Below are 21,388 nucleotides of genomic sequence, written 5' to 3'. Positions count from 1 at the left end.
GGGTGTGGGCATGTGCATGTGTTTGGTGTGTGTGTGGCGGGGGTGGGGGTGGGGGGCAGTAGGGGGAAGTGGAGCAAGGATTAACTGTATCCTTATATATCCAACCTGACTCCTCTCCAGGATGGTTAGAGCTACCAGGTACCTTAGGAAAAACTGAAGTCTTCAACCTCACAATTCCTGAAGGGTTCCTTGGGTTACATGTGCAAGAAGCAGCTTATGTAAGTATCTGTTTTAAGTCGATGAGACAAGAAAACACTTGGCCGACATGAGAGCATGTTCATATAATATGGTTAGTGACATGACTGTTTTAGAAGAAGGCAGGTGCCTTTCTCAGTTATCAGGGTAAGCAACTCTGAAGAATAATGACTACTTGGCAGATATGGGAAGTAAGAGAAGGAGCCAAAGAAGCCAGATTTAGGAGCTTTTAGTCATTTTTTTACAAAGAGTTTTTTGGTGAATAAACTTTAGCTTTGGTTGGTTACTTTTCCTAAATTGAAATATAGATTATTTTACTGAGAAACAGCCTAACGTAAGATATGTTACTCTTAACACATAAGAATTTCAGTGCTACGCCTCTTTGGCATAGGTTCTCAATTTTTACATGCAATTTTTGAGGGGGAGGGAGAATGAACTCATGGCTTAAGAATTTGGCAACTGCCTGAATTTCACTGTAAAGAAGCATCATTAAGAAGCTAGGAATCTGAGTCACTTAATATCAGGCTTCAGCTAAATTCTTAAATGGTTACATAACACCACTAATTTTTAAGAACAAGAAAGGGTTTTAAAAAATGTCAGGAATTGGGATTTCCTTTTTCTGTTTTTCATATTACAAAATGTCTTATCTGACCCTTCTACATATAAAATATATATGTATATAAATATATATGTGTAAAACTTACTGCTTTTCTCTTAAAGAATGAAAGATCTCCATATCTTAAGATAGATGTCAATTATTAACCTGACTGTCCAAGATCTTATCTTTCTTTAGGTTGAGTAACTCATCTCTCCGTGAAAATGCTTCATGTGTACTAGGTAAAATATGAAGAATTCCACCACAATAGCTAAAGTATCACTAAAATCCTGGTTGGTTCACACATTATTAAATAACTGAATTAAAAATTAAAAACCAGGCTTTAAATCCTGGATGCTTCACACCATGTGCATAACACATTTGAATGAGTATCAAAAGTTTTCACTCAAGCTTTGACATTTTGACATGAAAGAGATAAAAATTTTAAATTTTGGAAAATGAATAAAGAACATGTTTGAAAATTAATTTTAAAAATCTTTTAAATTTCTATATGAAGTTTCCCAAAATTACCTGTAGAAAAATTAGAAAACCAAACATATAAGTTGTTTATTATTAACCGAAGGCAGCCTTTTGTGAGAACAAGTGTCACAAACAACTAACATTAAGTTGTAAGAGCTTCTTCTCCCGGAATTTTAAGAGATGAAAAGAGCCAGATAAAAGATATTATTGTAATTTAATATGTAACAGTTTAGAGCAACAAGAAAGCAAATAACCATGTGCCTCTTACACGCTCAGCATTAAATTATCTTTCACAAAGCAAAAGGCATTTTTTGACTGATAAAGCAATATGCACAGTTAAGAGGTATAAACTCCCGCACCCTGGCGTTTATATTGTTCTTGTAAGAAAGCAGTATTTCTGAGCTGCATAAAGACCATTTTAAAACCCCTGAATCACATTGCAATAGAAAAACACTGTGTAGCATAATGTATAATGGCATATTTAAATATGACCCAAAATTCAATGCTTCTATAATCTACAGAAATAAAGGCATTTCCACCTTGATCATTTCCCTAACAAAGGTTAACTGGAAAGGCCAGCCTTAAGAAGAAATAGAATACATACCATGATATAGTCTCCTTCGTTAGAGAAGGCAAAAGGAACAGATTTAAATTAAGACTTGGTGTATAAAAGCTGAAAGCATAGAATTTGTATCCACATAATGAACTGATGTCTCCTTTAAAGACGTCAGATTGCTGTTCAGCTAAACTATCTAAAAATACCTCCTTGCAAACACACACACACGAAATGACTACAAAGACAGGTCTTACTAAGCAGCTCTACTTGCACAAAATCACTCATTAAGTAAGGATATTTTTTAAAGTACTTAGGGAAAATTTAATAGGAATTTTTCACAACATTGATCTTTTATGAGTTATTTTGAAAACCAGTATAAAAAGTAGTTAATAAAGATCTTAATGCAAGTCATAATTGATCTAAGATGTCCAACAGAGAATCACATTCTATGAAGTTAAAATTAGGTAAGGAAAAATAAATCCCTGAATTACTACCAACATTCTATTTAAAAACAAGGAAGGGAAAATTTTCTGGCTAGAAAAGAAGGAATCGAATTCATGGGTGCTACTGTGGGCAAGACACTGTACCAGATATGTAATCCCTATGAACAAAAAGTATGCATCATTCACAACCATTCACTAGGAAAAATGGTTCAGAACATTTAAGTAATCCACTTAATGTCACATAGCTACAAAGAGGTAGGACTTGGACTCACATATGATTTTAGAGCATTATAACCTCACATCAGTAACCGACATTTACATAGGCTTTAAAATTTGCGGAAAGAGTCTGAGAACATTAACTCTTCTATTTTCCTTAGGTGAGCCTGAAGTTTTTCATCTGTAAAACTGGGAGACTATACTTTGCTCCTAGTATTGTTTTGATGATTAAAGGAAATAATATACATAAGCCCTTTAGTAAAAAAAAAATTGTAAGCATTACTGAAATTATTAGTAATCTTCAAAACAATTTTGTGAGGGAGTCTCGTATTGTAATCATAATCTCCACCGAAGTGAGAAAACAAACTTCAAAAGTTAAATGATTTGCCTAATAGTTACACAGCTAATCAACATCAGAACAAGGGTTCAGAGTAATGGCTTTGTCCATATAGTGTTTTATTGTTCTATGATACACACACAAAAATACCTAGTTGGAATAGTTCCTATTAAAATGGGGAAAGTTCACAGTTGAAATAAAGAGGAATTTGCTTTAAAAATCCCATTACAATCTTGAAGATGATACTCAATGAGCACTACTAATAAATGAACTATTAAATAAATACTAATTAATAAACTAGTAAGTTCTAATTTAATATTTTAAATTTTAAAATTTAAAATTTACTAAACAAATATTTAATATTTATTAAAAATAAATGCTTATAAACATTAAAAATGACTGAATATTTATAAATAAATGGATAAATAAGCACTCAGTATATAAAGTGAGTTCCCCTACACGGTAACATTTCAGTAGGCATCCCACTTGCTCTCAGGCTCAGGGTTACCACTTCAAAGCCACTCATTAACTTTATCATAAACCAGCTGAAGCCAGTATGTTTTCCCACAGCATCTTTGGAGAACACTTGCATGTGGGAACAAGATAAGAGAAAAGAAGTAACTTAAACATAGTGGCTAACAACTTGATACCTAAACTCTAAAGAATGTTCAACCCTGCCTACAGCAGAACCCCGCCCACCATCCTTTGGCTCCATGATGTATTTACCTGTATGACTTTGGAAAAGTTACTTTACCTCTCTATGCCTTGATTTCTTTCGTATAAAAAGAGGACAACATACTTATATGGTTGTAAGGATTTAATGAGATAATATATATAAGAATTTAGAACATTGCCTACAACATAGAAGGCCTTCAATTTTAACTAGTGATATCATTACTGTTACTTTTTTACTTCAATACTTAATTAGTAAAAAGAAGGTTTCCTGCTAAGTATGAAACTATAGAGAGAAAAAACTAATCAATTTAAGGACATATCATCTAAGCAAAGGAAAAACCTAACATAGTATTGACTTACTTGAATGACAGATTTCATTTTCCCTACCTCCCGGATAATGGAGGAGAAATAATATCTTTAAAAAACAAGAATTGTGCTTATTGTGGGCTATGCATTACTCTTAAGCACTTCATATGCTTTACCTCATTTCATCTTTACACAACCCTATAACCTCCATTTTTACAAATTAACAATTCCATATAGTAAGGAAACTAAACAGGCAAGGTCACACAGCAAGTGAGTAGTGAAACCAAGTGAATCAAATCAAATTCCTGGCTCTGGAACCCAATTCTGACCGCTAGCCGACAGCTTCTATTAATCCCTTCTCTTCCTGTACTTTCTTCACAAAGTTTACAACTGGTCAGGTAACAGCTTTCACTATCACATGTACAAACTATTTCTTAAATTGGGTTATTTTTACAGATAGGTTACTTTCTAAGTGAGATTCCCCCCTCCCATTGTTCCCACTGTTCCGTTCTGGGAGCTCCTGCAGATCCCTAGGTAGTTATTTCAATATATATCAGTATTCAGCTTCTTCTGAGGCAGGGATGATACCATTATACAAATGACAAGAGGACTGTGCTGAAACCAACATGGAAGCAGCATGCCTTCCACCACTTCATCTCAGGTTTCCAGCCCTTCTATCAGACGACTCTGGTGTGTTACCTGAAACACTCAAAATCTACCTGCCTGAAATGCCCTTCTTTGCTTCCATGTCCACCTGGTGGGCTCCAGCAGCCTCTGGCATATTCCTCTATTAGGCCTCATACATAACACTAAGTGCACATGCCAGCAGATCCCTCTGCTGTGACTGTCATGTGAGCAACTCTAAGACAGTGGCCAAGTCTTACTCACGATCAAATAGCCCAGAACAAACACAGAACACATTTTCCTCAAACAAGTGACTTTGTATATCTAGTTCCACAATTACATGCACACTAATATTGTAATATATAAATGTTGTTATATTAAACACACCATTATACTAATGTGGCTAATACTCCATTTTCATTGATTCTAAGATACACAATTTCTTTTTTTATTTTAACATTTTTGAAATTGGAATCCATCTTATAACCAATGAAAAGAAAATATCGGATCATTTAAAGTAAGATGAATCAATCAATGGTGGCTTAATTTGATGAAAAATAACATATTCATTAAAAAAATACAATCAAATTTTTAAGGAAAATAACCCCAGGGAATTATTGATCCTTCCCACCTGCTCACATAATATACAGTTAGTAGTGAGAAACGAACAGTCAACTGTGTCCGGAACAACAGAGATGGTTTCACTACTAGCTACCTTAGAGGAAGACCTAAAATGAAGCCCACACTTCAGAAATTTAACTGATGAACATTTTAATCCTGTGGTGGTATCTAGGCACATACACTTTATTTTTGCTACATTCTATTAAAGGCTTTCTAATTATTACATGAATCTACAGGATTAGGCCAAAACTCTGACCTGACTTTCAAAGGCTTCAACAGCTTGACCCCTCTCATCGGCCTGTATTCCTTCACCTGCCCCACCACCTCAGTCAAGCTAATCTACACACTGTTCCTTGATTGTACATGAACAATTTTGATTCCGTGCTTTAGCTCAGTCTGTCTGCCTTGCAAAAATTCCTCCCATTTCCTTTTTTGCTTCACATTGTGCTTATCTCCTACCATTATTCGTGGCACAGTTCAAGTCGTCTTTTTTTCTTTGTGGACTAGTCAAATGACATGGGACACTCCCAACTGCGCACTCCTATGTGTTTCTTTGTCCATACTGCTCACCCAGCACTTAAATATATCATAGTCCAAGCAGATGCAAATTTTTCAAATCATATTTTTAAGTCCCTTTTATAGAAATCTGGATAAAACCCACAAGAAAACATTCAAGATATAGTGTTGCATTATTAATGTCCTCATCTTAAAAGGCAAATAAGAACACTTAATTTCAAAATAAACAAAAAAATGAAACTTCTCAGATGAAACAGAACAGTAATGAAAACAATACACTGTAAGTTTTTTAATCCTTATGTATGGTTCATTTTTTCCTTATGTTATATAAATATATGTATTTTTAATTTTGCTATCATTAATGTACAATTACATGAACAACATTATGGTTACTAGACTCACCTTATTATCAAATCGCCACCACATACCCCATTACAGTAACTATCCACCAGCATAGTAAGATGCTACAGAATCACTACTGGTCTTCTCTGTGTTATACTGCCTTCCTCATTTCCCCCCACCCTACATTATACCTGCTAATTGTGATGCCCCTTTTTCCCCTTCCCACCCATCCTCCCCAGTCCCTTTCCCTTTGGTAACTGTTAGTCCTTTCTTGGGTTCTGTGAGTCTACTGCTGTTTTGATCCTTCAGTTTTTCCTATGTTCTTATACTCCACAGATGAGTGAAATCATCTGATACTTGTCTTTTTCTGCCTATCCTATTTCACTGAGCATAATACCCTCTAGATCCATTCATGTTGTTGTAAATGGTAGGATTTGTTTTCTTCTTATGGCTGATTAATATTCCATTGTGTATATGTATCATATCTTCTTTACCCATTCATCTACTGATGGACACTTAGGTTGCTTCCATTTCTTGGCTATTGTAAATAGTGCTGCAATACACATAGGAGTGCATATGTCTTTTTCAAACTGGGCTGCTGCATTCTTAGGGTAAATTCCTAGGAGTGGAATTCCTGGGTCAAATGGTATTTCTATTTTGAGTTTCTTGAGGAACCTCCACACTGCTTCCACAATGGTTGAACTACTTTACATTCCTACCAGCAGTGTAGGAGGGTTCCCCTTTTTCCACATTCTCGCCAACATTCATTGTTGTCTGTCTTTTGGATGGTGGTCATCCTAACTGGTGTGAGGTGATAATCTCACTGTGGTTTTAATTTTGCATTTCTCTGATGATTAGGGATGTGGAGCATCTTTTCATGTGTCTGTTGGTCATGAATTTCTTCTTTGGAGAAGTGTCTGTTCAGCTCCTCTGCCCATTTTTTGTTTGGATTGTTTTCTCTTTTTGTTTGTTGTGGTGCATGAGCTCTTTATATAATTTGTATGTCAACCCCTTATCAGATATGTCATTTATGAATATATTCTCCCATACTGCAGGATGTCTTTTTGTTCTACTGATGGTGTCCTTTGCTGTACAGAAGCTTTTTAGTTTGATATAGTCCCATTTGTTCATTTTTGCTTTTGTTTCCCTTGCTTGAGGAGATGCATTCAGGAAGAAGTTGCTCATGCTTATATTCAGGAGATTTTTACCTATGTTGTCTTCTAAGAGTTTCATGGTTTCATGACTTACATTCAGGTCTTTGATCCATTTTGAGTTTAGTTTTGTGTATGGGGTTTGACAATAATCCAGTTTCATTCTCTTACACGTAGCGGTCCAGTTTTCCCAACACCAGCTGTTGAAGAGGCTGTCATTTCCCCATTGTATATCCATGGCTCCTTTATCGTATATTAATTGACCTTTTATGGCTGGGTTTATATCTGGGCTCTCTAGTCTGTTCCATTGGTCTATGGGTATGTTGTTGTGCCAGTACCAATTTGTCTTGATTACTGTGGTTTTGTAGTAGAGCTTGAAGTCAGGGAGCATAAACCCCCAACTTTATTCTTCTTTCTCAGGACTATTCGGGGTCTTTTGTGGTTCCATATGAATTTTAGAACTATTTGCTCCAGTTCGTTGAAGAATGCTATTGTATTTTGATAGGAATTGCATTGAATCTGTAGATTACTTTAGGCAGGATGGCCATTTTGACAATATTAATTCTTCCTATCCATGAGCACAGGATGTGTTTCCATTTTTGGTATCTTCTTTAATTTCTCTAATGAGGGTCTTGTAGTTTTCAGAGTATAGGTCTTTCACTCCCTTGGTTAGGTTTATTCCTAGGTATTTTATTCTTTTTGATGCAACTGTGAATGGAATTGTTTTCCTGATTTCTCTTTCTGCTAGTTCATTGTTAGTGTATAGGAATGTAACAGATTTCTGTGTATTAATTTTGTATCCCACAACTTTGCTGAATTCAGATATTATTAGTTTGGGAGTGGATTCTGTAGAGATTTTTAGTTACAATATCATGTCATCTACAAACAGGGACAGTTTAACTTCTTACTTGCCAAACTGGATGCCTTTTATTTCTTTGTGTTGTCTGATTGCCATGGCTAGGACCTCCAGTACTATGTTGAATGAAAGTGATGAGAGTGGGCATCCTTGTCTTGTTTCCGATCTTAAAGGCAAAGATTTCAGCTTCTTGCTGTTAAGTATAATGTTGGCTGTTGGTTTGTCATATATGGCCTTTATTATGTTGAGGTACTTGCCCTCTATACCCATTTTGTTGAGAGTTTTTATCATGAATGGATGTTGAATTTTGTTGAATGCTTTTTCAGCATCTATGGAGATAATCATGTGGTTTTTGTCCTTCTTTTTGTTGATGTGGTGGATGATGTTGATGGATTTTCGAATGTTGTACCATCCTTGCATCCCTGGGATGAATCCCACTTGATCATGATGGATGATCTTTTTGATGTATTTCTGAATTCAGTTTGCTAATATTTCATTGAGTATTTTTGCATCTATGTTTATCAGGGATATTGGTCAGTAGTTTTTTTTTTTTTGCGGTGTCTTTGCCTGGTTTTGGTATTAGAGTGATGCTGGCCCATAGAATAATTTCTCTCTTCTTCTACTTTTTGAAAACTTTAAGGAGAATGGGTATCAGGTCTTCACTAAATGTTTCATAAAATTCAGCAGTGAAACCATCTGGTCCAGGTGTTTTGTTCTTACGTAGTATTTTGATTACCAATTCAATTTCCTTGCTGGTAAGTGGTCTGTTCAGATTTTCTGTTTCTTCCTGGGTCAGCCTGGGAAGGTTGTATTTTTCTAGAACGTTATCCATTTCTTCTAGGTTATCCAGTTTGTTGGCATATAATTTTTCATAGTATTCTCTCATAATTCTTTGTATTTCTGTGGTGTCTGTAGTGATTTTTCCTTTCTCATTTCTGATTCTGTTTATGTGAGTAGACTCTTTTTCTTGATAAGTCTGGCTAAGGGTTTATTTATTTTGTTTATTTTCTTGAAGAAACATCTCTCTTTCCTTGATTCTTTATATTGTTTTATTCTTGTTGATTTTATTTATTTCTGCTCTAATCTATATTATGTCTGTCCTTCCACTGACTTTGGGCCTCATTTGTTCTTCCTTTTCTAGTTTCAGTAATTGTGACTTTTGACTGTTCATGTGCGATTGTTCTTCTTTTTTCTGAGGTAGGCCTGTATTGCTGGTTCATTTTTTACAATAATTTGACAACACTGCTGTGCTAGCCAGTGTGTATCCTTCTGTGAAAACCTATTTCTTTTCATCTAAATGCTTTTATTATCAATGTAGATTTACTACTTATCTGACTAGCCACAAATTCAGTAAGTACTCAATTTAGATACTTTATTCAGCTAACATTGAAGACACTTTTATTAATGAGAACTACAATCTATATTTTCTTGTATTTAAAGTTGGAGCTTAAATAGTTGTGCTCTGAGAAAAAACTGGGAGGTATTTAAGTTATCTATTTCCTTTTCTACAGCAAAATAAATTTTTCATTTAGTATCACTCTTGTCAACTTTTGTGATGCCTGTTCAACAGACATGCTTTAAATCTTATTTACATCAGGTTTTTAATTTTTTCAGGGGACAGAGAGCCATTAAGAAAACAGGTTAATGAAGGGTAAATAAATCTGGGAATATATCAAACTAAAAGGAAGGCAAGATCGCAGTGCTAAAAGACATGATACACAGTGGAAAGTGAAGAAGAAAGGAATGTTGTTACAGTTGATTATCTTTTCTTTAGCTAAGCTATTTGGAATTTCACTTCTTTTTCTTCTGACAGTTTTAATACTGACTTTCTACATCTTAAAATTTTGCATAAACCAAGAAAAGCACAATGGCATCAATATGGTAGGTCTTATTAAAATCACACTGCATTCTTTCTCTCTCATATTTGGGATGGAATTTTAATACTAACTGTAGAAGATCTTAATAATTTTTCCCTTAAAAATTTCAGTTATATATAGTACATATACTGTGTTACATATTAACATATAATATATTGCAAAATTTATAAGGAAGAGAAAGTAGCTTATGACAAACTTCAAAACAGTTACAATATGTCTTCTCAATCAGCTGTCTTTAAATATATCTTCTACATCTTTTTGGGCAGTGGTGGTTGGGAGAGTCTAGAACAAACAGCATTACCAGATTTTATACTAGGGTATAAATTAACATTTCTGTAAATGTTTCCCTAACATATGAAAGTGTTACCAATGGTTTTACTTGGGTAGTAAAATTGTGATTCTTTTTCTATCCTTGTCTCACCTTTTTCTATTTTTATTTCAATGTATCTTTTAAATTATAAATTATGCACAAAACTAATACTGCAGAAAGCCATAGTCCAAACTGCCATCTGAATAACAATAACACAAAACAAGAACTGAAAATTACCTTAGCTAATGCAAAAGGTATCTCTTCTAAATAAAAGTTTTAAATTATATTTAGGTAAAGATTATTCCTAACATAGTAGGATTTAACATTTGGCTTTTCCACAAGAACTAATTTCAACAAGAAATAGGAAGCCTTATATATTAATATGAAAGTATTATAAAACACATTCATTTTTAATTGCCATTTAAAACAAAGAAAAGTGTACTCTAAGCAATCCTATTTTTCACTAATATTAATGATACTATAAACATCCCAGTCCCATGAACCCGGAAAAGCTATTTCCTACAATACTCCCACTTAACTCCAAATTTTTCTTGATTACTGAAAAAGTTAAAAAGAATTTTACTTATTAAAAATATTTCAAAGAGTAAATATGTCTATTTGAACCCATTCTTTTTTCCTAAAACAGAAGCAACCAAAAGATTACAATTCTACAGTTTTTTATATAGCCATGTTTCATTGCCTTCTTTTCTTATGAAAGGTATGAATTATGTGCTAGCACTTAAAATTAGTGACCTATTGAAAATAACCCATAATAAGGTGCCCTCATAGCAATGTGTTCTTTTAAACTAATACAGAACAGTAAGAAAATAAAATATTTATCACAAGAGATAGGACATATATTCTTGAAAATTAGCCTTTACCAATAAACTATTCAGCATGTTAAGTTCCAGCTTTTTCTATATACCTAAATCACAAATGAAAAATATTGTGGGTCAATTATATTTACAGAAATATATATATATGCATGAAATACATACATGCATATATAGGTAGAGAGAGAGAAATGGAATTAGGGTATGTTTCATTTTGTAATTAAACCAAGTCAATATCATAAACCAATAATGTATTTCTCTACAATTACTTAGGAAAAATATGTACCTCAGTAACTTAGTTTGGAAATTTTTTTTCAGACTATCACTTTATCAGTCAACAAATATAAGGTTAATTCATGCCTAAGATGTCTCTCAGCACAGCCTTTATAATGAACATGCAGTGTAAATTATAAGAAAATCTGGTGTACTGATACAAAATGAAGAGATTTGAAGCGTGTGGGGATTATTTATATAGTGACAAAACACAAAAGAAACATAGACTAATCTATCAGTTGACCAATAAGTTATGCAGATACGACACATATAGACTGTGCTATTAAATAAGATGCATCATTAGATCATAGACAGATACACACACATGAGAGTGAGAGTAAACACAACATAACTCACATACGAGAGATTCAGTTAATAAGAAGAAATGGTCAAGATTGACAGCTGACTATATGTTAAGAGTGTTTCTATACTAACAGGAAAGACAGGGGTAATAACCCAGAGCTTAAGAGGACTACCTGTGTGATGCACTATGCAGAGGGACATGTAAGTGTGTTCTGTTATATCACTTCTTTATGTGCTTCAGAGTGGAATGTGTATTTATGTTCTCTTTTGTACAAGTGTCTTATCTATATTCCAAAAACTAGGCACTACTCTATTTAACCCATTCTGTGTAACACTGCAGACAATACTAATAACATTGGCATTATAATAATGGAAGTGGAAATAATCACAAGTATGTGTCAGGTCTTCAAAAATAAAGACCACTTCTTAATGATGAAGACCAATCAATCAGGAGGTTAGAGAGTGCAAAGATCTCAGAACAAGGAAATTAGCAGAGACCCTGAGGACACATTTACAAACTTTCATTTAAATTACACATATATACACATAATACACCCGCATGTGTACCTCCAGATACTCATTTTCTTTTGTTTTTAAAAATTTTTTAAAGCTCATAACCAAATCATAATCCCAACAGAATACATGGATAATAGTAAAATGGTTATTTGATCTCAGTAGAAAAAGTTCTCAGAAGTTTATAAAAGACTGGTTAAAAACATGACAGTGGAAATGTTATTCTTTCTTTTACTAAGCATAAAAAGTAAGCATTAAGTAGTACTTCATTAAAGATTTAAATTAAAAATCATTTTTATATGATTATTGTTAAGCACAGGAAAATGAAAACTGAACCATCACTGTGAAATGATTCTTAAACAGATCACCTGAGTAAAACATTTAAGAGAATCATCAGGATTAAAATCAAGGAAATGGACTAAAGAAATTTCAGAGTGTATTTCAAGAATTACATCTACATAACCAAATTTACAAGTGAATTGTTTTGGTACAAACTAAAAATCAGTGTTTTAAACATAAAAAACACATTTTAATTGAGAAAGAAAAACTATGAATAGTGGTCTTCCTTTGGTTAAATAGTTAAAGATGAAAGAATTGAACTATGTTGCATTTTGAGCACTCTCTTTTTTAAAGCTGATCATTCCCTTTTTCACTAGTCTTAATTGATTTTATTTTTATGTAGTCTATTTGTAAATGTATTATCACTTAACAATATTTAAAAGCAAAGATGGAAAGTATACTTTCTGATTAGAAATAGGGATTTTTTTCTTTACTATGCCCTATAATGAGATAGAGCTTTTCTTAATCGTATACATATATGAAGTATTCAAAGCACTGGCAAGTTTCTAAAATACAATTCTTCATTTCTAACAGGAAAAGATCTATTATTTGTTGCCAGAGTTTCTTGGCCCAAATTCAAGACCAAATGACCTTGTCCTTGAATAAAACAATAGGATATTGCTTCCTCTCAGGCCTCTCTGCTAGCTAGCACAGTGGAAAACCTCCCCAAGAGATAAGTTTATTTCATCATCTCAGGAAATCTACCTGTCATAATAGACAAAATAAAGATTGGATAAAGAAAATGTGGTTTTAACCCAAAAGAGGCATAACCTAACATCTGTAAGTAACCTTGTCGCTATTTTCTACATTGCAAAGGAAAATGCATCAATCAAATTATATTAAAGAGACATTCTAGCTAATATTTACAGACAAGGTCTAATTCTCATGTTAGGATAAAAGTAATTTTTTTTAAAATTGAGTTTTCTTATTCTGCTCTGATTAAAGATACAAAGAGGGGTTGGATAGGAGGTAGAGGGGAATAGGAGGTTATAGTCCTTTGCTGGATCTTTAAATCACAGCAATAAATCATCAAGTATCCTAACATCTCCTCTCCATCATCTGTGTTGACCTACTCTCCCTAAACATGATCCATTCCAGTTTGTGATGATCTCATTGTTTTTCCTTATAACCTCCTAATTCCTCATATCCTTCTCCATAGCCCACCCTTGGACCCCCACGTGTTATTCTTCCATCCTAAAACGCCTTCCCTATACGGTACTTGTAACAGCTGGCAAACAGTTTTGAATTCCAACTATATCCTTAATACATGGTAAGAAGAAGGGGTAGAAGTCACTCAAGATACAATCTCTCATCTAACTGTGAAGAACAAACCAATTTACAAGCACCAATTAGAAGAATTAGTAAAATTAAGCATTACATATTAAGTGCACTAGATCATTATTCAAAGAGCAGAGATGGACATGAAAAGACAAGGCGCAGGTGAAAGGCAAGCAAAGAGTGCTGCTACAAGCTGAAAAATGGGAAAAGAAATGGGCCCAAAGGGTTTGAATCAGACCATTTTGTCCTCAACAACAACAAAAAAACATAGTTGGGGGACAAATATGTTCACTTATATAAGGGAGAGAATGTAGATTTTAGAAGGTCTTGTGACCAAAAGGAATTGAGACATATGGTTAAGTTCTATTATATTATTCTTGATTAGATGTTTATGAAATGATGAAATTGGGATTTATGGCCACAAATGAGCCATGATCAATGTGTACTTCAGAGAGGTGATCATGAACTAAAGTTGGGCTCCATAATAAACGCAGATTTCACTAAAGCAGAAACAGGTAAAATGAAGCAGAAAAACTCAGTGCTTCCAACAGAGTGCATGGCCAGGTCAGGCTGTCAGAAATTACAAAGGCAACAAAGGAAGTTGAGGAATCAAGCTTATGTTGAAAGAGTTAAGCAGCAAAAAATGAGAAGCTTCATGATAGGAACAAATACAGAAAAGCAGGAGGAGGAAGGAATTGGGCTAAATGGAATCTACTCATGATCATTCCAACTCAGGTCTCAAGATAATATCAAAAAGGATAAGATTCATTACTCATAACATCAATAAATAGCTTTATAAAACTACTTCTGTAGAAGTTTTATAAATGCACACATATTTTTCAAGTTGTGTAGTCCACTAATTAATGCCAACTCTCATAATTACACAATCTACACACCTAATTTAGACTAAATTTGGCCATAAAAGACACAGTATAGGTTTGTGGTTAAAGCAGGGGTATGAAAGTAGACAAAACTGGCTGGTGATGGTTCCACAACTTACTAGTCCGTGGAAAAATTATTTCTTAATCTTACTTAGCCTCAGTTTCATCATCTTTGAAAAGGTGATAATACACCTTTTGTAAGAGGATTGTTTTAATAATTCAGATAATGTGTAAGATAGTGTCTGTTATACAGTTAAGTACTCAATAAATGGCAGTGATTGCTATTTAGTCCCTCCATTTAAGTAAGGCATTTTCTTATGTACCACTTTTTAAAATTATTTAATCATAACTGAGGCATAGCACACATTTTTATAGTTAACATATATCAATAGTTTATAAAAATGTATAACCAGCAAATAGATCATCAGTTTGAATGAAGATGATTTAAGTGATCCATTTAAAAAGTTCATAGTTTCAAAGTTATCCTATGATGCAGAATTCTCAAAAACATGGTTAGTTAAGGAAAACTATTCCCATTAAATAATCTAAGGTGGGTAAAAAAAAAATAAAAAAAAAAGCACTTGGTAAAAAGAGTAATAACATCTTTAATATTATCCCAAGGTGTTCCCCAACTTACTGGGACTATAAAACTTTTTCATGTAACATCGACTAACACTCTGCACAACTAGTGTTCCACAGTAATCTCTTGGAAAATGCAGTTTTATATTTTTTAAATATTAATAATCTTTTATTTTCAAAATTCACAAAATCACAAGCTTCCTCTGAAGACTAACTAAAAGCATTAGATAACTAAGAATACAGCTCAGGGCTGGGTGCATTTTTGGGTGAATTCCTGGGTGACACACAGGAATTCATCTCAGTGTGATCAACTGACCAACAGAATAAGGAGAGGGAGGAGAGATAATAAAATAAGAAAATATGTAAAACTTACTAGCTTAAAGGGTTAAATGAGACAATTAATCCAAAATTCAATTAAAGGAGAAATTCTCCACCATTTATTGTATACTTATTTATTTGCCAGCAACTGAGATATATATGCACTGAGCTATACAGAAAATGAAGAATAAATATGCATAAGATCTGAAAAATTCTGATAAAGTAGAATAACTGAATTTACTACTTATGCCTAACCACTGCTTAAAAAGAGCTCCCAATTTAATGTTTTTTGCTTTTTAGTATCTTACTCCCTTTTGTAGTCAAAGAAGCAAAGCCACTTAAAAAGTCACAAACTTTTTGAAGAAGCAAAAACGAAGTATCCGTGAACATACTGCATTTTACTCATTTAAAAATAGATCTAATATTATTTTCATAAAGCACTGTAGGTCAAAAGAGGGACATTCTCATGCATTTTTGATCAGCAACTGTTTAGTCAGTCACCTATTATGTGACAACGAGAGTAATGATTCTGTTCAACTCCTTGCAGATAACTAAAATATTAAAGGTATGCTCATTAAACAGCAAAGTCTAGATCAACAAGTATGTAGCAAGATCCTGACATCATAAGCTGCCAACTCCACCACAGATGTTGCACTGTGCAGCCAGTCCTATTATTTCAATTTGGAAGAAAAGTATCATGGAAATATCACATTTTCTAGAAATTGCTTAATTTAAAGTCATTTTATGGCTAGTGTTACTTTTCTGTCATCTCATTACCCTAAATTTCAGTAAAATAGAAAGCACTTGTCAGGAAATAAATATGTGTATGGAATAGGATACTAGGCACTCTAGTTCATGCACTATTTGGTATTATCTGTCCCAACTGCTTTTGTTTTCACAAATTGGTCATACTTTTCCCTTCCTGACCAGTAAACAGTTTCAGCAATTTTCCTTGTTTATTAAAATTTTATTACTATTAATTTAAACAATCCCCTCCTTCCATTTTGAGAGAGGATTTATGAAAAAGGGAGACAAGGAACCTGTGGTTCCTTAAACTTAGCTGCTAAGGTTCCTCAAGTAAGGTTTAAGTAATACTCTCATTTTCACCAAGAAAAATCATGACTACAGAGGAGCTTAATTTCAAAGGCCCTGTTAATAAAATCAAACTTCTGTATAACAACCTTTCCTATTAGTGAATTTAAGTATAAGGCTGGTCTTTTTTTGGATCTGATCCGAAGAGATTTAATTAGGAAGGTACCACAAGGATCTCATTATGAGGGGGCTAGGCTCTAAGCACAGCGCAACATGCTTCCAACATAGCTACTGCCTGAAGAACTCCCTGTGGTGCTGGAGAAGTGAGAAAGTGCCTGAAGAGTCACCTCATCTAAGCAAACCTCTTTGATTTAGTTAATAATTTTGTTCATAATAATGAACAAAAGCAATTTATACCCATAAACCTAACTACCTTCTCAATATTCTAACTAAATGGCCTCCTCTCTATAAATGTTCAAAGCCTCAGTGACTTATCTCCATTTTCAAAGTTTCACATCTCATCCTTCCTAGAATACATTAACAGATAATTCTTATACCCTAATATAATTCCTGCTAAAATGCTAGGATGTAAAAATAGGAATTTCAAAAATACTTAGACTACTAAATAAACTACCTAAATTAATGCATTTTTATTTTGAGGATTTAATAAATATGTATTTATAGAAAACATATGAATTAGTGTGATGGCAGAAAACTACCAAATGTTATAAAAGCACCATGAGAACTCACATTCCTGAAATAGGAGGCTCAGACTTGGTATTAGCCATAGAAAAGTGTTTCTCACAATCAGCAGTAGCTGCCTGTGGGATTTTAGCATGGCAAATGCATAGCTGACTCATGGGATCAATTATAAAAAAGCAATACTTGTGGCATTAAAAAATACTTTCCATGCTTTCACCACCTAGTAATACATGATAAGAAGTCAGATGAGTCCCACTGATCAAATGTTCCATTACAAAACCAATAGCCAAAGCTCTCCCTCCCTCACCCAAACATACATGTGAATTCCTTACTACAGACACCCATTCCCAATAACCCTCTTGACGATCTTTCATTAAATTCAACTATACAAGCATTTTTTTAAAAGACACTATTATAGTATTAAGTTAAAGCTGAATTGCAAAGCTTTAGTTTCTGATTATAAAAATCAGCTACCCAATATTTTGCTCTCAATTAATTGGTCTTGTTTAAAATTTTTAAAAATTACAACAAAACTGGAAGAACCAGCCAGTTGTAACTTACCCTCCCTCCTCCAAGCAGACTATTATACGCTATAAAAAAACAGTTTTCCCTGAAGAGAAACAGCAATAATTCCCATTTTAAAGCAGTTCTCTAGGATGTGCTGCCGAAGCACAAGCAGCATTTGCGATACTTACTGAGTGTTTCTCCTGCTGGCCCATAACTCCATGGTGAGCTGGGATTGCTAGTGGCTTCATAATGAAGAAACATATGCTGAACTGAATTTACACATCATGTACCAATCTCTCATGGATGGCAAGTCACCCTCTACAGCATTAAATTAAAAGAAAATAGAAAAATAACAGGAAAAAAAGAGGGAGGAACCCAAGCTGCAGCTTAGAGAGTCACTACTGGTGAGCTTAAAAAACCCCTCACACTTGTAGACCAGAAAAGAAATCTGAACAACGGTGTTCATCTCCATTTTTATAACATTGCAACTCTAACCATCTTAGGCTATGACAAGACTGAGGAAGCCTTATACAGCTCTCAGTCTTCCAAGAGAACAAGATCATTTCTGACATTGAAGAACAAGAAGCAGAAGAAAAGGAAGGAAAAAAAAAGCTAAAATGGCTGACTGCACACAGTCTCTCTTCAAAAAGGCTTAATACAGAATTATATTAGACAGGGTGGTATAAGAACCAGTCTCTAGCAGTCAGCCAAGCATTGTTAATACTCTTGTTTCACTTGCAATCACGCATACGGACCCCTCCAACCAAGAAAAAAAGAAAAAAGAAAAAGGAAGAAAAAACCAGGGCAGAGCGTGTGAATCAGGACCTCCTCCCTAACTGCTAATGATGCTGACAGAGTGGTGACCAGTGATCTCTGTCCCACTCCACTAACCAACTTTGCACAATTAATCTTAGCAGCATGACACTGATGGACATTTAATTTCATGATGTCTGTCTCTCACTCTCAACACAAGCATGACTGCTAGCAAGAGAGTCACTAACAGAAGCACAGCACATGCACACACACAATCTCGAGAATCAGGAGTCTGAATGCAATACACCGATATAATTACATTATTGTGCTTACTTTGGAGGACCATGGCTGCAGGCAGTTGGCATAGCAACGCACAAGGAAAGCCATTTCCTGGGTAGAGAGAAAGCTTCCTTTTTTAAATAAAAAATTCCTCTTAGGAAACAAACGGCATTGCTGCTTCCTGCAGAAAGCAAGACACTGTAGTCTGTCTCTTAACCTGCAAGGCTCACACTCAATGCAGTTCTAGTGATGTAAGTGGATTTCTCTCTCACCCTCCCTCTCCCTATATACACTGAAATACTCAGCTCAAATGGTACACACATTCCTTAAGACTCGCCCCCTCCTCTACTTAACCATTTCACTCATTAAGATAGCAATGGACAATTCAGATAAAGTAACAAGCTCTTGCCTGTGTTATAGCAGCAGCTGTAGGTTAAGTAAGTCTCAGAGGGATGGAATCCATTGATTGCTGACTCCAAATAATATCACTGAAGACAGGGTGGGAAAATGGAGCAAGGACTTACTTGAGCAGCTTTGAACTAAAATATGATTTTTCACAAAGGTGTAGATAAAAGAATGGATGTGACCTCTTCCCCACCGTCAAGTATCACTGTGCTATAGGAAATAAGTATCTATCAAAAATTTACAAAATGTACTTTTAACAAGCTTTGTATAAATTTAGAAGATGTGATTTTTCACAAATACACACACAGTGCCTTGCAAATAACAGCAAAATAAACCCACACAGATTTTTTTTAAAAAATCAAACTTCTTTTAGAGGTAGAGAGTTGAAATTTAATTTCTTCTACCATAAACTCCTAGTTTCACCTAGGTTAATAGGTTATTTGAAAGATGGCATTATAGTTAACAAAAATAAGGACATATTAACTCTGAAGCACTGGTCAGTTTCTCACATCAAATCTATCTATAATTGGTTTATGTAATAGAAAATGAACACAGAAAATTCAGCAACATTAATAACTGTCTTTGGAATCATCAGTGCTTGCTAACTTGTGTTTCTTGTCTACCTACCCAACACTACACTCATACTATCCTCTCTCCTTTTTTCCTTTCATATCTAAAGCTACCAATCATTCCTCCCCATCACTATTGGTGTCCTTCTCCCCACCTATCCCCAAGATACTCCTTTCACAGACTTCTAAATTTGCCCATTATCCCTTTTCTCCCACATATACTAAACATCTCTCCCAAAAACAGAGGTTTTCTACATTGGCTGTTAAAGATGTTCAGGTCTCTCCCATCTCAAAAATAAAACAAAAAACAGAAATCTTCCTGAGACCCTATATTCTCCCATGACTACACTCTAACCTTTTCCTTCATTTTGCAACCAAATCTCTCAAGAATTACTTACTTTGGCCTCTCCCATTTCGTCATCCCACATAGTTCACAAGTGAAGGACCATTATGGTCCTGCTGTACAGTTCTTACATCTTCAAGTTATCCCTAACACCTTTTTTGGTGTCCAATCCATCACAATATCCCATTTATTAAATTCTCTACCTTTTCTCAAATGTAGATTTTTATCTCTACTATCACCCCACTCCAATCACTAGTTTTTGCCTTGAAAACTGCAAATGTCTCTGTTGACTGCCTGCCCTTTATTTTTAATCCCATCCACCCAACCCATTTAACATACTACCTCCTGAGATCTTTTAAAAAAACTAAAATCTGGTCATTTCAACCAAATTCAATACCCCTTTTTCAAATTAAAATATATCAAAGGCTTTCCACTGCTTCCAACATACAGGCTAAAATCCTTGTTATAGTGTGCAAGATTTGTTTGTTTTCAAGACTTACACCATGCTCATCCCCCTCCAGGCCACCTAGGCTGCTCCTACTTCCTTGAATAGGTAAGATGACCTTCTCACATATTATATCCTCTGCCTTGAACTCTCCTTCACCTTCTGTTTCCACTCTACCCCTAAAAACATAGTGGTGAAACACCCTCAAATTTATCACATTGTATATCACCTCCCTGTAGTGCTTACTACAATTGTAGGATTATATTTAATCATGTAAGCAGTCCACTTCCCCCATTACATTCTAATTTCCATGATGGGTGGAACCTTGTTTGCTTGTGTGTCACTGTCCTTGCAGCATCCAGCATGGTACATATCCTAGGCGCTCACATTTTCTGAATGAATGAAATCTCCAGTGATTGGGATGGACATTAGCAAGACCATATTGGATCTTATAAATTAGTTCCTATCATAAACCCAAATACTTTGTATAATAGACAAATGAACGATTTAAAAGTAAATGGTGCTGATCTTTAACAAACAAAGGCAATATAACAAAGCAAAGAGAGTCTCCTCAGCAAATGGTCCTACAGCAATTGGACATTCACATGCAAAAACACATCAACCTAGATACAGTCCTCATACCGTCATAAAAATCAACTCAAAATGGATCACAGACCTAGGTGTAAAATGCAAAACTATAAAAGTCCTACAAGAAAACAAGAGAAAACGTAGGTGACTGTGGGTATAGTGATGCCTTTTTAGATTCAAAACCAAAGACATGTGAGGTAGGAGCCAAGATGGCAGCGTGAGGAGGACAGCAGAAATCTCCTCCCAAAAACATGTATTTTTGAAAATACAACAAATACAACTATTCCTAAAATTCTTCATGAACATATCTCCCCAGGCAAGGGAAACAAAAGCAAAAATGAACAAGTG

The 21,388-nt window shown here is 34.5% G+C and overlaps 1 protein-coding gene across 13 annotated transcripts in view; it reads right to left on the bottom strand.

The window, feature by feature from the left end:
• Nucleotides 1-21,388, bottom strand: part of RAPGEF2 (Rap guanine nucleotide exchange factor 2) — a 259,283-nt gene that overhangs the window by 73,285 nt on the left and 164,610 nt on the right. For 2 of the 13 annotated variants that reach the window (XM_036887973.2, XM_036887975.2), the window contains exon 1: nt 17,847-18,713. The exons of 8 other annotated variants lie outside the window; for them this stretch is intronic. In XM_036887973.2, coding sequence (XP_036743868.2) covers nt 17,847-17,906 — 60 coding nt within the window. In that variant the 5' untranslated portion in view covers nt 17,907-18,713. Of the gene's footprint in view, nt 1-17,846; nt 18,714-18,744; nt 20,571-21,388 lie in introns of those variants that run through there. 3 more of the 13 variants (XM_036887974.2, XM_036887978.2, XM_036887977.2) reach the window with 3 other exon arrangements.

The sequence above is a fragment of the Manis pentadactyla genome, chromosome 1 (genome assembly GCF_030020395.1).
Source record: "Manis pentadactyla isolate mManPen7 chromosome 1, mManPen7.hap1, whole genome shotgun sequence".
NCBI classification, from domain to species: Eukaryota; Metazoa; Chordata; class Mammalia; order Pholidota; family Manidae; genus Manis; species Manis pentadactyla.
The sequence above is the reverse complement of the archived record's forward strand: the minus strand, read 5'-3'. Positions and strand labels throughout refer to the sequence as shown.